General features: G+C 33.6%; 1 protein-coding gene across 1 annotated transcript; it reads right to left on the bottom strand.

The window, feature by feature from the left end:
• Positions 1 to 8,964: 8,964 nt before the first annotated feature.
• On the bottom strand, positions 8,965 to 12,583 carry LOC119189646. Its single transcript, XM_037439918.1, has 4 exons — positions 12,560 to 12,583; positions 12,161 to 12,321; positions 10,186 to 10,385; positions 8,965 to 9,229 (listed from the first exon to the last, which is right to left on the bottom strand). The coding sequence occupies exons 1-4, from the start codon at positions 12,581 to 12,583 to the stop codon at positions 9,003 to 9,005; spliced, it is 612 nt and encodes a 203-aa protein (XP_037295815.1). The 3' UTR covers positions 8,965 to 9,002.
• Positions 12,584 to 13,292: the final 709 nt, after the last annotated feature.

The raw sequence follows: 13,292 nt of genomic DNA, 5'->3' as shown, positions 1-13,292 counted from the left end.
TTTCTTACTACTTCTTGCGTGTCATTGGTCCCCGCTTTCCCCTTTTATTTACGACTTTTCTCACTAATGCGTCGTGTAGTGTTATATGCATGAATACTTTTACAGTATCGGAATTTCGTGAGCCCGCCTAGCGTGCATGTATTGGCACTTTTAGTTTTATTGACGTATTATTTTCCAAGGCGAATTAATACAACCTTTCTAACAATATTTCGTAAGCGAAGATAAACAGCTTTAAGAAAAATATTTTTCTGGCTGTCTGGTAAAATAACTGGGTATACTTTATGATATTTAATAATAAGCGACTGCGACTCTCCATATTTATTGAATGCAATATTTTTTATAGTCCATAGGACTAGGTACAATCTTACAAAGCTTGTATTAAGTACATGCAATCACGAGGTGACCAACGATAAATTTTGAAGCACCTTGGCTAACTATAAGTATATTTTGCTGGATATATTTTATATCCGCCCGTATAGCGATCACCGTAGACAAGGTGTGTCGCGTTCCGGGATCAGTCTGTGTATATCTGGTTCCAACAGGCCGACATAATTGTGTCGACTGCCGCGGGGTAATCATCTCTCGTTAGTCGACATTCTATTGGACCCCACTCAACTTACCATCAGGTGTAGTGTGCTCACTTTGCCGTGCGAGTTAAAACAAAAGAAAAAAAGTACCTGCTTACCCCGAATGAACCCGCAACGCGACTTATCTTTACGAGCCACTATGGTCGATTTCCTATATATACGATGTAATACAAGATGGAAGTCGCCCTTAGAAGTAAGATATTTACCAACTGAAGCAACGTTTGCGCTGTTAATCACTCATACTATATAATTACTTACTGAATCAGCTATTTTCAAACACGTAAACCTTTATTCCTTACAGTAATTCGGCAAACCAGTTAACAAAGTCCAGAAATTGATGAATCAGAGGCAAATCTATACTATTATATAAAGCTGAAGAGTTTGTTTGTTTGTTTGTTTGTTTGTTTGTTTGAACGCGCTAATCTCAGGAACTACTGGTCCAAACTGAAAAATTCTTTTTGCGTTGGATAGCCCTATGTTCGTGGAGTGCTATAGGCTATATATCATCACGCTATACCCAATAGGAGCGGAGCAGTAATGCCTAATCTCAAGAACTATCGGTCCGAACTGAAAAATTCTTTTTGCGTTGGATAGCCCTTTGTTTGTGGAGTGCTATAGGCTATATATCATCACGCTATACCCAATAGGAGCGGAGCAGTAATGGCTAATCTCAGGAACTACCGGTCCAAACTAAAAAATCTTTTGCGTTGGATAGCCCTATGTTCGTGGAGTACTATAGGCTATATATCATCACGCTATACCCAATAGGAGCGGAGCAGTAATGCCTAATCTCAGGAACTATCGGTCCGAACTGAAAAATTCTTTTTGCGTTGGATAGCCCTATGTTCGTGGAGTGCTATAGGCTATATATCATCACGCTATACCCAATAGGAGCGGAGCAGTAATGCCTAATCTCAAGAACTATCGGTCCGAACTGAAAAATTCTTTTTGCGTTGGATAGCCCTTTGTTTGTGGAGTGCTATAGGCTATATATCATCACGCTATACCCAATAGGAGCGGAGCAGTAATGGCTAATCTCAGGAACTACCGGTCCAAACTAAAAAAATCTTTTTGCGTTGGATAGCCCCTATGTTCGTGGAGTGCTATAGGCTATATATCATCACGCTATACCCAATAGGAGCGGAGCAGTAATGCCTAATCTCAAGAACTATCGGTCCGAACTGAAAAATTCTTTTTGCGTTGGATAGCCCTTTGTTTGTGGAGTGCTATAGGCTATATATCATCACGCTATACCCAATAGGAGCGGAGCAGTAATGCCTAATCTCAGGAACTATCGGTCCGAACTGAAAAATTCTTTTTGCGTTGGATAGCCCTTTGTTTGTGGAGTCTGAAAAAATAGTTTTGTGTTAAATAGCCCTTTGTTCCTGGAGTGCTATAGGTTATATATCGTCACGCTATGACCAATAGGAGCGGAGCAGTAATGAAACATGATGCAAAAACGGGGACAATTTATTAGTTTTGAGAGCTTCTGTTGCGTGCGCTGCGTAAACGGTTAAAGTTATGCAACAATAATGTATGACGGGATTGTTCCTCTTTAAAAGGTCTGCAAAAATATATCCTAATACAAAGTCCACCGCTGTATCGGTCTGCCCTAACGTGTTAAACTCAAAAACTACCCAATGTAATAGCAAAAAATTTGGTATGGATACAGTTTGAGACCCTGGGAAGAACATAGGCTCCCGGAAAATATATAGCGTGACTTTTATAACGGAAAACTTTAGCCCGAAAAACTTTATAACGCGGGCGGAGCCGCGGGCAAAAGCTAGTTGTTAGTAAAACGAATTAGTTCCCACGAAAAGGTAGCCTGTTGTATTAATAAAAACTTTGTAAGTTTTGTTATGAATTATGACAAATTGCGAGTGTAATGATATTATGATTAAATAATATAAACTGTCTATAATCGAATCATTTAATCCATAAATAATTGTTAGTACATTAATACGAATAAATTAATATTTATTATGAGACAAAATGCTGTGTTATGTATTAAATGCGAAACCAGCATGACGTTAGTAAAGTACATCTTAAACATAAATAAATAAATAAATACGTGCTATTTACATTTTATTTATCGGTATGTACTTATGTATTATGGTATAATAGTTGACAAAATATTTTTATTGTCAGTTCTTGGACAGAAGCGTCTTTTAAACACAGTTTATAATAGACTTCGATGTCCTTGTTTCATAATATTTATCCATCTATTATCATTATTCCCCTTCTTTATTTCTCTTGATTGTGATAATTCAGATAATACTGCAAACTATATTAAATTTTTTGCATTATCCATTTCAAAGATACGTTGGATTTAGTTTTCTTGTTGTTATATTTTTCTCCAAATTCCATAATTTATCAACTTTTATACCATTCAATAATTGCACTATTTTTAACGTATACAGTTGTACTATATTTTACAGTTTTTAGATCGTCACATGCAGTGGTTAAACATTCAAAATCATTAGTTTTCTAAATACTGTAAAACGAACATCTCAACATACTATTGGTTGTACCTTCTTCTATTTGTCTACAATGGGCGTCAAAATGGATGCAAATGTTTAAATTAAATCTTTTGTGCCATTTTAACATTTATTATATAGTGCCATAACGTCAAAAATAGTGCAATATTATTATTGTTCATTAGTTGAGGTAAATCCGCTGTTACTCCTTCGTGTCCCATTCACCGCGTGATTAGTCCTTTTTGATGATAGCCTGTAAAGTATATGAATTTAGGTTCTTTTCCATTATTGATAACTATCTTATTCCAACATACGTTCATATTTTAAGTAACGATTATCAATTCTATTACTTTTAGCGGTATACAGTATTTAAAATTTCAACAGAACCATTCTAGTATTAATAATTATTATTTTCTTAGTTTGTGATTAAAATAGTTAATTTATTTTCCTATCATTTCTAAAGTGCTATGAAAATAAATTGAGGGTCCGACCTAAATGATTCACAATTGCTAACTATAACAATCTATAACAACCAACCATACTAATAGATCACTATATAACAGTAAAATTTTAAGTTTAGCTCATATTACGGAACTTATAAATTGCATCTTTCGGAAATGTATTACTACCACTTTCGTAATAGTACAACATTTCATATTACATTAGTAAAATCTACTGAATGTTAAATTTCCTAAAAAATCTCTAAGTAGACGGATGCCAGCAGAGTATACCGATCCCAGGTGTATTCTTGATTTAAGGCTGAAGAAGCGTGAGTGAGTGTGAATAATTTCCCTTGTGGGTAAACTCAAACCCAAGCGGCGTATTAATATTCCGAAGCGTTCGTTTTTTTGGTCACGTTCCGCGTGCTTAAGTGAGAGAATTTTGTAAAATATAGCGACAGGAAGAACTTAAAAGGTCGATCGTAAATTTTGAAAATAAAAATATTATACGTTTTGCATAGGCCAAGAATTATTTGATAAATTGGGCTAGTGCCAACTGACTTCGTTTATGGATGATGTCTGACTACAGAAGAAGAAGCGAAGTATGGATTTAGGTATTTCGGGCTGTACAATATAATTCCAAAAGAAAAAAATATTTACGATTCGAATTGAATATAATCCAGAGAAAACGATATATTTAGAGAAGTTAAAAAAATATTTGGAAAAAATATCGTGTAGTTGTTTACTAAAAATTCGATCTAAACTGTCTCTATCATACTAACTATAACAATATTATTATATTGCAAATTTTAAATTCCAAATAGCACACAGTTAGACGTATTTTTACTCATTCTACTCGTTTTATAGATCCTTTGGTGCCTTAAAAGAACTAGGTAGATACTAAAGGCAGACGTGTACACTTTAACATTAATAAATTTGGTACGTGCTTCATATACATGAGCCTTATTAAAACACGATGTCTCTAAAAAGATTTTAGCTTCAGACATTTGAATAATACAATGCACACGTAGGAAGTTTCTTAACATCACATCTAAAAAAAGGGAAGTTAAAATAACGGTAGAGATGAAGCGTGAATATGAAATAAACTAGTAATAATGCTATATGGGAACATTAATGATTCTATTTTCGCCAAAAAATACGTTTTGTTTCCACTAAGTGTAATTTCTTATATTATTAATATAAATGCGAAAGGTTGTGAAAGATTTCTAATGTTTGTAAGAATAAAATGCAGAAACAGCGCAACAGATTTGAATGAAATTTGGTAGTTTTATTTTACACATATGCTAGTTTTATTTCGGTAATTTGCTTCCATGGAAAGTAATTGAATGTTTTAATCTGATTTTAAAATAGATGGCGCTAGCGTCTTACTAGTGACGTTATAAAACGTTACAGTGATTTATGGACTTCTGTAGCAGGAAAGGAAGCAATATATTATCGTTTCCAATACATATGTATGACAAATCTATTATGTGTTCTGAAAAATTGTAGCTAGTGTAACTACTGGACATAATAAGACTTATCATCTCATATCTCAGGGTGGCGAGCGCAGTAGAATACTAAACAATACTTTGTAATTCAAATTGTTGGGTGGAGGTGTTTCAGCTGTTTATGAGCGGTCGTATCGCTTACCATCAGGCGAACGACAAACTATTCTCGTCATTCAAAGCAATAAAAAAATCTTCCAGACATATGCTGTAACATAATTTTAACAAATGCTAATGTTAGACTTAATTCCTATAATAATAAAACTATAACTTAAAATTAAACATTTACTCAGCTTAATCTATAAGCCGTCTATTGTTAATGTATACTAAAATCTGAGACTTAAACTTCTACAAAACATCTAATAGACAAGAGAACTTGTTAACTCCCGATGACTTTATACATGATTTAAACTTGTAAGTAACTACAATTAAGATTTGCATGTTGTTGGTTTGAAATTTCACGTATTGAGACGTTAGAAGTTTCATAGAAAGTAGCCTACAACCTTCTTAGGGTCAACTATACAAACCTACGGTACATTATCTTTGTCTAACTCCAACGGTTTAGGCAGCGTACGCCAAGATAGCAATTTTTTTCGACTTACTTGATATGTATCGTTATATTATGACCAAATTACACAAAGTCATTATAAATTGTAGCCTATGTGTTATTCTGATGTATAACCAATATAACTGTAAAGTTTTATCCAAATCCGTTCAGAGGTTTTTTCGTGAAAGAGGAACAAACATACATACATACAAACATCTATCCTCACAAACTTCGCATTTATAACATTAGTAGGATTCAAAATTGTCAGTAGCTACAATTAGGATTTGCATGTTGTTGGTTCTAAATCTTACGTCTTGAGTCGTTAGAAGTAATATAACATGAGTCCTCTTTGTACCTACATCGTCGTTTATCACAATATTTTATAAGTAATTATCAAAACCTTTACATTAAAACATAATTATGTAACGTTTCCATTGTGATTTAGTTATTTAAATAACTCTATTTGCGATTCTAAGTTAAACATAATGATTTCCTTTAATACAATTTATATATATTATATTTATTTCAATTGCCACCATAATTTGAATCGAGGACGGGAGATTAGTGATAAATGTATAAAAAACTTGCACAAAAGTAGTTCAGAATATCAGTTTGGTATAAATGAACATGTTTGTTATTAATAAAATAAATTGTGAATTACGTCAATCAATATATTTCATATTATTATAACGAATAAAATTAAGATAAGAATACGGAAATGCAATTATATTTTTGTGTTACGCGAAAACTAATTTAAATTCAAGTTTAATTTTGCGCTTTTGAATGAATTATTTGTATTGAGTTTGTTATAAAAATGTTCAATTCAGTAATCTTAAAGAATTTGTCATTACCGTACCAATCTAAACCTAAAACATATCAGACAGGCCAAAATATCGTCTTATTCTGGATTACTGTACAATTTGATACTAAGAGATATTCGCGCAACTTGTACCTATACTAGCACAGTAAAGAGTATTATGTTGATTATTCTTTAGATATACACAAGATAATGACAATATTATCGTTCATATATAAATGTCGCGCGTATATTAACTAACGTCCTAATACGTTGACATCAACTATTGAGCACCAGCTAGTGTCTAATGAATTGTACGGGGCTTAATTAAATTATAACGAGAATAAGCAGAAAAAATATTTTTTTATAAATTTCAGCCAGCTGTATTTAGATACGACCTGGCAACCTTAAAAAAAGAGCATATTCCATATTACCATCAAGTGAACCATATACTAATTTGCCCCCTATATCATAAATTAATAACTTTAATTTAAGGTAAATAATCCCTTGATATTTACCCGGTCTTTCGACTTAAAAGTTAAATGCTAAGAAACCTTTATTTGGCGTACAAATTTCTAGGTGCCTATTATTTTGGGGTCGCTAGTAATAAGGAGGCGGTGTAATGTCCGTAGGCTTATGTATTTACGTTTTCATATTCCTACGACCTTTAAGAGGTCGGCCTTTAGGCTATTAGTTCAGAAGTAAATTTTGTGTGAGGCAAAATTTGAACTAAAATTTTGTAGCCTTATGTTAGAAGTTTATAAATATCTTTCCATAAATTCTAGATCATTTAATAATTTATTTCAATGCGCTATCTACTTTTACTACACTAAGGGCCTGTTTTACAACTTTTAAATAAATATTACGTCACATAAATATATAAGCCGACCCAATACAAAAGTCACACTCTAATATATGCTCCAAAATAAATGGTGATAAAATGAGTACTATTTACATTAGCTGTTCAATACGATAACTGTCAAATATTTACTCGAAACTTGTAAAACAGGCTCTAAATGCATTAATGTAGTTAATCTTTAGATAAACTCTAATATTTTCTATTTGACATATTTTGAGTCAAGATCTTATACGTATTGGGTACTAAAACCATCAACAAAGGATGAATGGCTTTTAACGCTTAAGAAAAGTTGTATAAAAATTTTGTAAGTATCAAAAAGCATAAATAAGAGCGTATATTCAACATTTTTATTAAAAAACGCTGATTTTTTAGAGATGCATTGTGTATAAGTACGTTTCATGAAAAAATAAGTTCTAATAAGACACATCAAGGGTTGCAAATAGACCGCACCTGAAATATAAGTGTAACTTACAATGCGTGAATTTTGTTGTTCGACGGTGGTTAGATGATGTTACCAGTGGACACCCACGCGGAGGAACCCGCGGGCGAAAACTAGTAGTCAACAATTGAACAAACAGATCATGAAATATTTAGTGATAAGCCATTGTTTGTTTAATATGATGAATGTCAATATTACGTTCATTCCCCTCTTTTTACGGAGGGTAATGAAAAAAATATTTCTCGATAATAAGGAGATTTTTATTACTATCGTAATAAGTTCTATAAGTACCATTTTCGGATACGAATCGTGCAGTGATTTGACTAAAATAATTTTAAAGATTAGTGACAGTGTAATGAATAGTGCTACATGAAAACTACATTTAGAAAACGAGTTTATGTGTATAATACATAAAACAGTTGTAAATGGTAATGGCTTCGTAATTGCCATCCTTATGGTTTAAGATCTTATGATAAAGTTTGTTATATGTAGTTAACACTGGCAATCTGACAGTGTATTTATTACCTTTTCACCATTTGTAAAGTACTTAATTATTTTTAAAACTTTATAAAATTGCCTGTATTTTTTTATTATCTAACAAAACATGTCACTTGATAAAAATAACAAGCATTTTCGATATATACAAGTTTTATACGATTTGTGTTATTTTTATAAAAAAAAAGAATGATAATATTTTCAAACAGAAACTTTTCAATACTTTACACAACCACTTTAATGATGTTATTTTTACAGTAGATTTTGTCATCAGAGAAATGAATACTGAATATCACGTATTGCGTAGTAGTATTGGCTTATTTATATACGTCTAGAACAAACTTGAGCACCTTGTGAATAATTATAGATCAGAACTATTTTGTTCAATAAATAGGAATATTTTTCAGTTGATGCGTCATGCTCAAACTTCCTTTCATGAACTAAATTCTTAATTACAAATCACAAAGAGACAAATTACTTAATCGCAAGAGTTCTTTTGGCTCAATAATCACCGTTAAATTAAATCTGCTGCCCTGATTTTAATATCTAATTCCGTTAAACACCTGACACACACTAATTAACGGAACACACTTGGCGCAAAGTGAATGCCTTGGTTGCGCCTCTGCATACCCTCTCGAGCATAAATGTGTGATATTATGTGTGTGTGTGTGCTAAACCCTAAGAAGAAAATGCATAGGACACGTAATAGTGAATTTTGAAGACATAAGTATTCAGAAATAGTATAATGTGAGTGTCCAAATTAACCTATTGTTCAGAAGTGCAACATCCTCTACATGCATGTGCATAATAAAAGAACAGTTTCGCTTGATAACATTTAATCATGCAACATGCAGCATCTAATCTGTCACCTGAGGAGAGAACAGTTTCTTCAGGCCGATGATGGTGGCCAGCAGGAGAGCTATCTTGGATATCAGCAGCGCCTTGCCAACCATCAGGGTCAGACCCTTGAAGAACAGCGCTCCGAGAAGACCGATCTTCATCGCAGCCGCTGCGAGGAATGGACCCATGTTCTTGTTCTGTCTTCTGCCTGTTTCCATGGGCTTGGCTGCTTTTACTGATACTCCTGAAAATTTAAGATTGAACGTTACCGGTTAATGCTTAAAGTAATATGGTAGCAAAAGTACTGGTAATGTAGGTATATATTCCTTGTACTTATATCAAAGAAATAATTGATATACAAAATGAAAATATGTTCACATCATATAAATTACTTTTGTACATTGACATATCGATTTGCGTATTAAATGTAAAGGCAATTATAATAGCCATATTTTACTTATTTATAGATCAAAGATCCTAAAACGAATTACAAGAGAAAATCGGCTTAGTATTACTAGGTAAATTGAGTTCAAGATTAAGTTTAGCTATATATTATTGAAATTTAAGGTTTCTCTGCATTCGACTGAAAAGTTTACTGTAAGGTCCATTTACAATTCTCTCTTAAAAAGATGTCCAGAGATAACGCTCTTTATAAATTAAATACAAAGTATTTTTACGAGCATAATATTATCATCCTTTAGAGCTTACCTTTATAAAAGAAGATGGTAGACTAAATAAAATAAAGACGCCTACATAAGTTTGTGCTTTACGTACTTTATACTAACTTTACGACTGCAGGGTAATAAACTGGTCTCCTTAATTAAACTAAATAGTAAAGTAACTGAGCGCAAAATTTGTTCCTAAATAGATAAACTAAACTAGAGTATATTGGTTTCATCGAAGTCAGTAATTCCAAATTTAATTAGACGTTATAATGAAGGGATCGTATTTCTTAACTTTCCTGAATAAACTTCGAGTTTCTATATAAATAATTGTTTATATCCAATTAGACGTAAAGGCTATCAAATTTCCAGACGTATGATACAAAATAGGATTTAGGATTATGGATTTCTTGGTTTGGTACACAACAGCTCAAACCCTCTCACTGCAAGAGGAGGCCCATGCCCTACGAAAGAACAACTTGAGCCAACTACACCGGTTTGGTGCATTATTCTTACATTATAAAAAGTCTCAACTCACCCACGCCAAAGCTTCCATCATTCTCTTGCTTCCCGGCGACCACCAGGTCAGCCCCATCCAACAATCTGTATCTTAGGGACCTGGTGGTAGCGAATGTCCACAACTTGTCGAAGATTACTTGCTGCGCTTGCTCCTGGAGAGAGGTTCCTGCTCTGCCAATGGATTCCGAACTGACGGGCATATCGGCTGCTGCGCCATGACTGTAAAGAGAATAGTTTTAGGTAACCATGATGTGATGAACTATTGTTAATAAGGTAAACGTGCAAGTGAGTCGTTTGATTTAAGACAAGAGCTATCAATCAAAATATCATACTTCTAGAATAATATTAAAAGTAGAGTAGTAAAGAGTTTGAATGTTTATAGATATAAATTTTATTGTTAAATATACAACGATTGCATATCATGCGTATTATCTTATAAGCAGAGGTGGGCTTTGGGGGAGGTAAACGGGAAACTGTCCGGGGCCTTGCGCTTACAGGGGCCTCGCGTGGTGCCTTGTCATACCTTTTTGCTATCTTGCTGACGAAACTGTTAAAACCGGAGAACTTTCTTTTCGATCTACAGGGGCCTCGAGTGGTTTAAGGCCGCCACTACCTGTATTCTTTACTTATGTATTTCCTTTACTAATTTAATACCTACACCTCTTTTAATTATTTATCTACCCGATCCTTTCTTCCCGAATTACGGCTTAATATTCGTTCTGTCATTGTCAATTTTAATTACGTAATCTGTTTCAATCCGGTCTGGCTTTCCTCTCTTGTGTCTTCGTCGCCGCAATGTTCCAATAATTGAAGCGGAGTTAAATACTGACAGCGTTAATAAAACAGACTTTCGTGACTCAAACGATTGTAATATTTTCTAAAGCATATTGCCTTCCAAATTGATTACTTTAACTAAAAGGAAATAACTGAAAAAGTTCCGAAAATACATAATGTCAAACGTTCAGTTTTTTTTTAACATGGTTTTTTAAACTGCAAACATGCTTTCAAATCATACAGGTTGAAATATCACTGAATTTAACGAATAGTGTTAAAATAAAGTTACAACGGAAGCGCAACTCGTTTTTTTGTTTGAACCTCGTTTATAAACGTTGAAATAATTAAATTCTAGTGGAATGCATTTGTGATTGGGTTGTGTTTACATAAGAGCTGTTTGTCGAAAAAGCTCGTTTATAGTTCATTGGATTGTCAGCAGTTATTTGTCAATAGACTCTTGTTTAGATGATTTAGGGATGTTTAATTAATAATTTCGTCATCAGTTCGTATTTAAACTACCATATTCGCGTTTCACTACCCTAATATAAATAACATCACACGTTTTTTTTTATCAAAGATCGGCAATCGCGCAATTGGGCCAATTAATTTTAAACAATCTTTGCCGCCCATTAACGTTTACATTTGAGAAGAATCCTTGAAACACTTTTGGTCCTAATCCTAAAGAATAGGAGGTAATTCGGGGCCTCTGAAAATCTCTCTCAGCAATTGAAACTTAACGATTAATTGTCATTTCAAGTTGGCTCTATTGCTTCAAAATAAAAACATTCTAAAAGTAAATATCACAATAATCATATTGTTATGAACTCTACACTCCTGTTCTAAATTTATAATACCAGCTCTGTATACTGTAATACTGTTTCACTGTTCGGTATCGGCCTCCTCTACTACAAAGAGGGTTAAAGCCTTATTCCACCACGCTGGTCTAAAAGAGTTCATGGTGCAGGTTAAAAGAGTTCATGTACCTTCGAAGTTCTAATGAATAATTCTAAATATTATGTAGGTTTCCTCGTGATGTTATCCTACATCGCTAAAGCAAACTATAATTGGCAAACAATAAACATAACTACGAAAAGTCAGAAGTGTCTGCCTTGGTTTTTGGACCTGCGGATCCTCGTCTCGGTAGTCCGTTCTATTCTCACCTAGATATGCATTCTAATTAGCTTCACAGCAATATATTTATTTTTCATTTATATCCTTACCTCTCGTCAACAATCATGAGGTCGTCACTGAGCTGTACGGACGCCGTCCGCAGCATCCTGTCTACGTATGTGACGAGCTCGTGCGCGATGCACGCTGATGTCTCCCGAGCGGCGCATTTAGTGCTCAGCCCTCGCTTCAGCGAGTCCTCTGTTGGTGCTCTCTGGAATTGACAAGGAATTTGATTCAATAAATAAAATATATGGTATAAATATTTACACTAAATAAAATTAGCAAGGCTTAAGGATATTAATTTTATTGTCCATATCTTAAAACATTTTTCTTTAGATTTTATTTTAGGAAATTAAAATGATATATTATAGTATTCCCATTCTGCAGTATTCTGAAGATCAACCACAACTAGGCTGGTGATGTTTTCCCTAAAAAATTCGAAACTATACCCGAATTCGTATAGATGTAGACATCAAGGATTCATGCTACGTGCGTCCAACAGGCCAATTGTACGGAACTTCGCAACCAGAAAGAGATTTCATGTTTAGAAACATTTCAATCGCTTCATATTTTGTATGCTAGCCAGTGTACGCTCGTATTTCAAAAATATTTTTCATACCAAACCCAGATAAGCGAACAAATGCTGGCGGCTTTTAGATTTTCACAAATAATAGTATCTACATGAATATAGCCCTCAATAATGAATATAATAAATTTAAATTATTTATTTTAAGCCTAAGCTATGGATACTTATTATTAAAAGAAATACAACGACATGATATGCTTTAACAATCAGAAGATATAACTAACATCTTAACCTTGATCGATACATTACAATAAACTATTCAGTTGTAACATTAGAAACAACATACATTAAATAACATTCTAACTATATTTATATAAATTAAGCCACGTTTATTTGGTTTGAGAGCCACACGTTCTTTGAAGTTAGCAAATTCACATCTTATCTAGACCTATACTTATCTTCTCGTGCTAAGAGTAATGGGTTTACTCTTAAACTCTAATCTATTTTAAACTTATTATTACCTACGTCGCGTCTCTTCAAGGCCATGAATTAATAACGATGAGTTTCGCCTCTTGAAATAATAAATACAACAACAAAAAATACACGACGCGTTTATCCCCGTAGGGGTAGGCAGACTTGTAATCAGGCCACGTACT

Source organism: Manduca sexta, chromosome 18, assembly GCF_014839805.1.
Source record: "Manduca sexta isolate Smith_Timp_Sample1 chromosome 18, JHU_Msex_v1.0, whole genome shotgun sequence".
Lineage (NCBI taxonomy): Eukaryota > Metazoa > Arthropoda > Insecta > Lepidoptera > Sphingidae > Manduca > Manduca sexta.
This window is presented reverse-complemented; position numbering and strand designations above follow the sequence as displayed.

Coding starts and splice junctions, on each gene's coding strand:
- LOC119189646 (XM_037439918.1), bottom strand. CDS start 12,583: ATGTCTACATCTATACGAATTCGG. Junction 12,322..12,559: donor CTACATCTATACGAATTCGG/GTATAGTTTCGA, acceptor TGTCAATTCCAG/AGAGCACCAACAGAGGACTC. Junction 9,230..10,185: donor TGATGGAAGCTTTGGCGTGG/GTGAGTTGAGAC, acceptor TTAAATTTTCAG/GAGTATCAGTAAAAGCAGCC.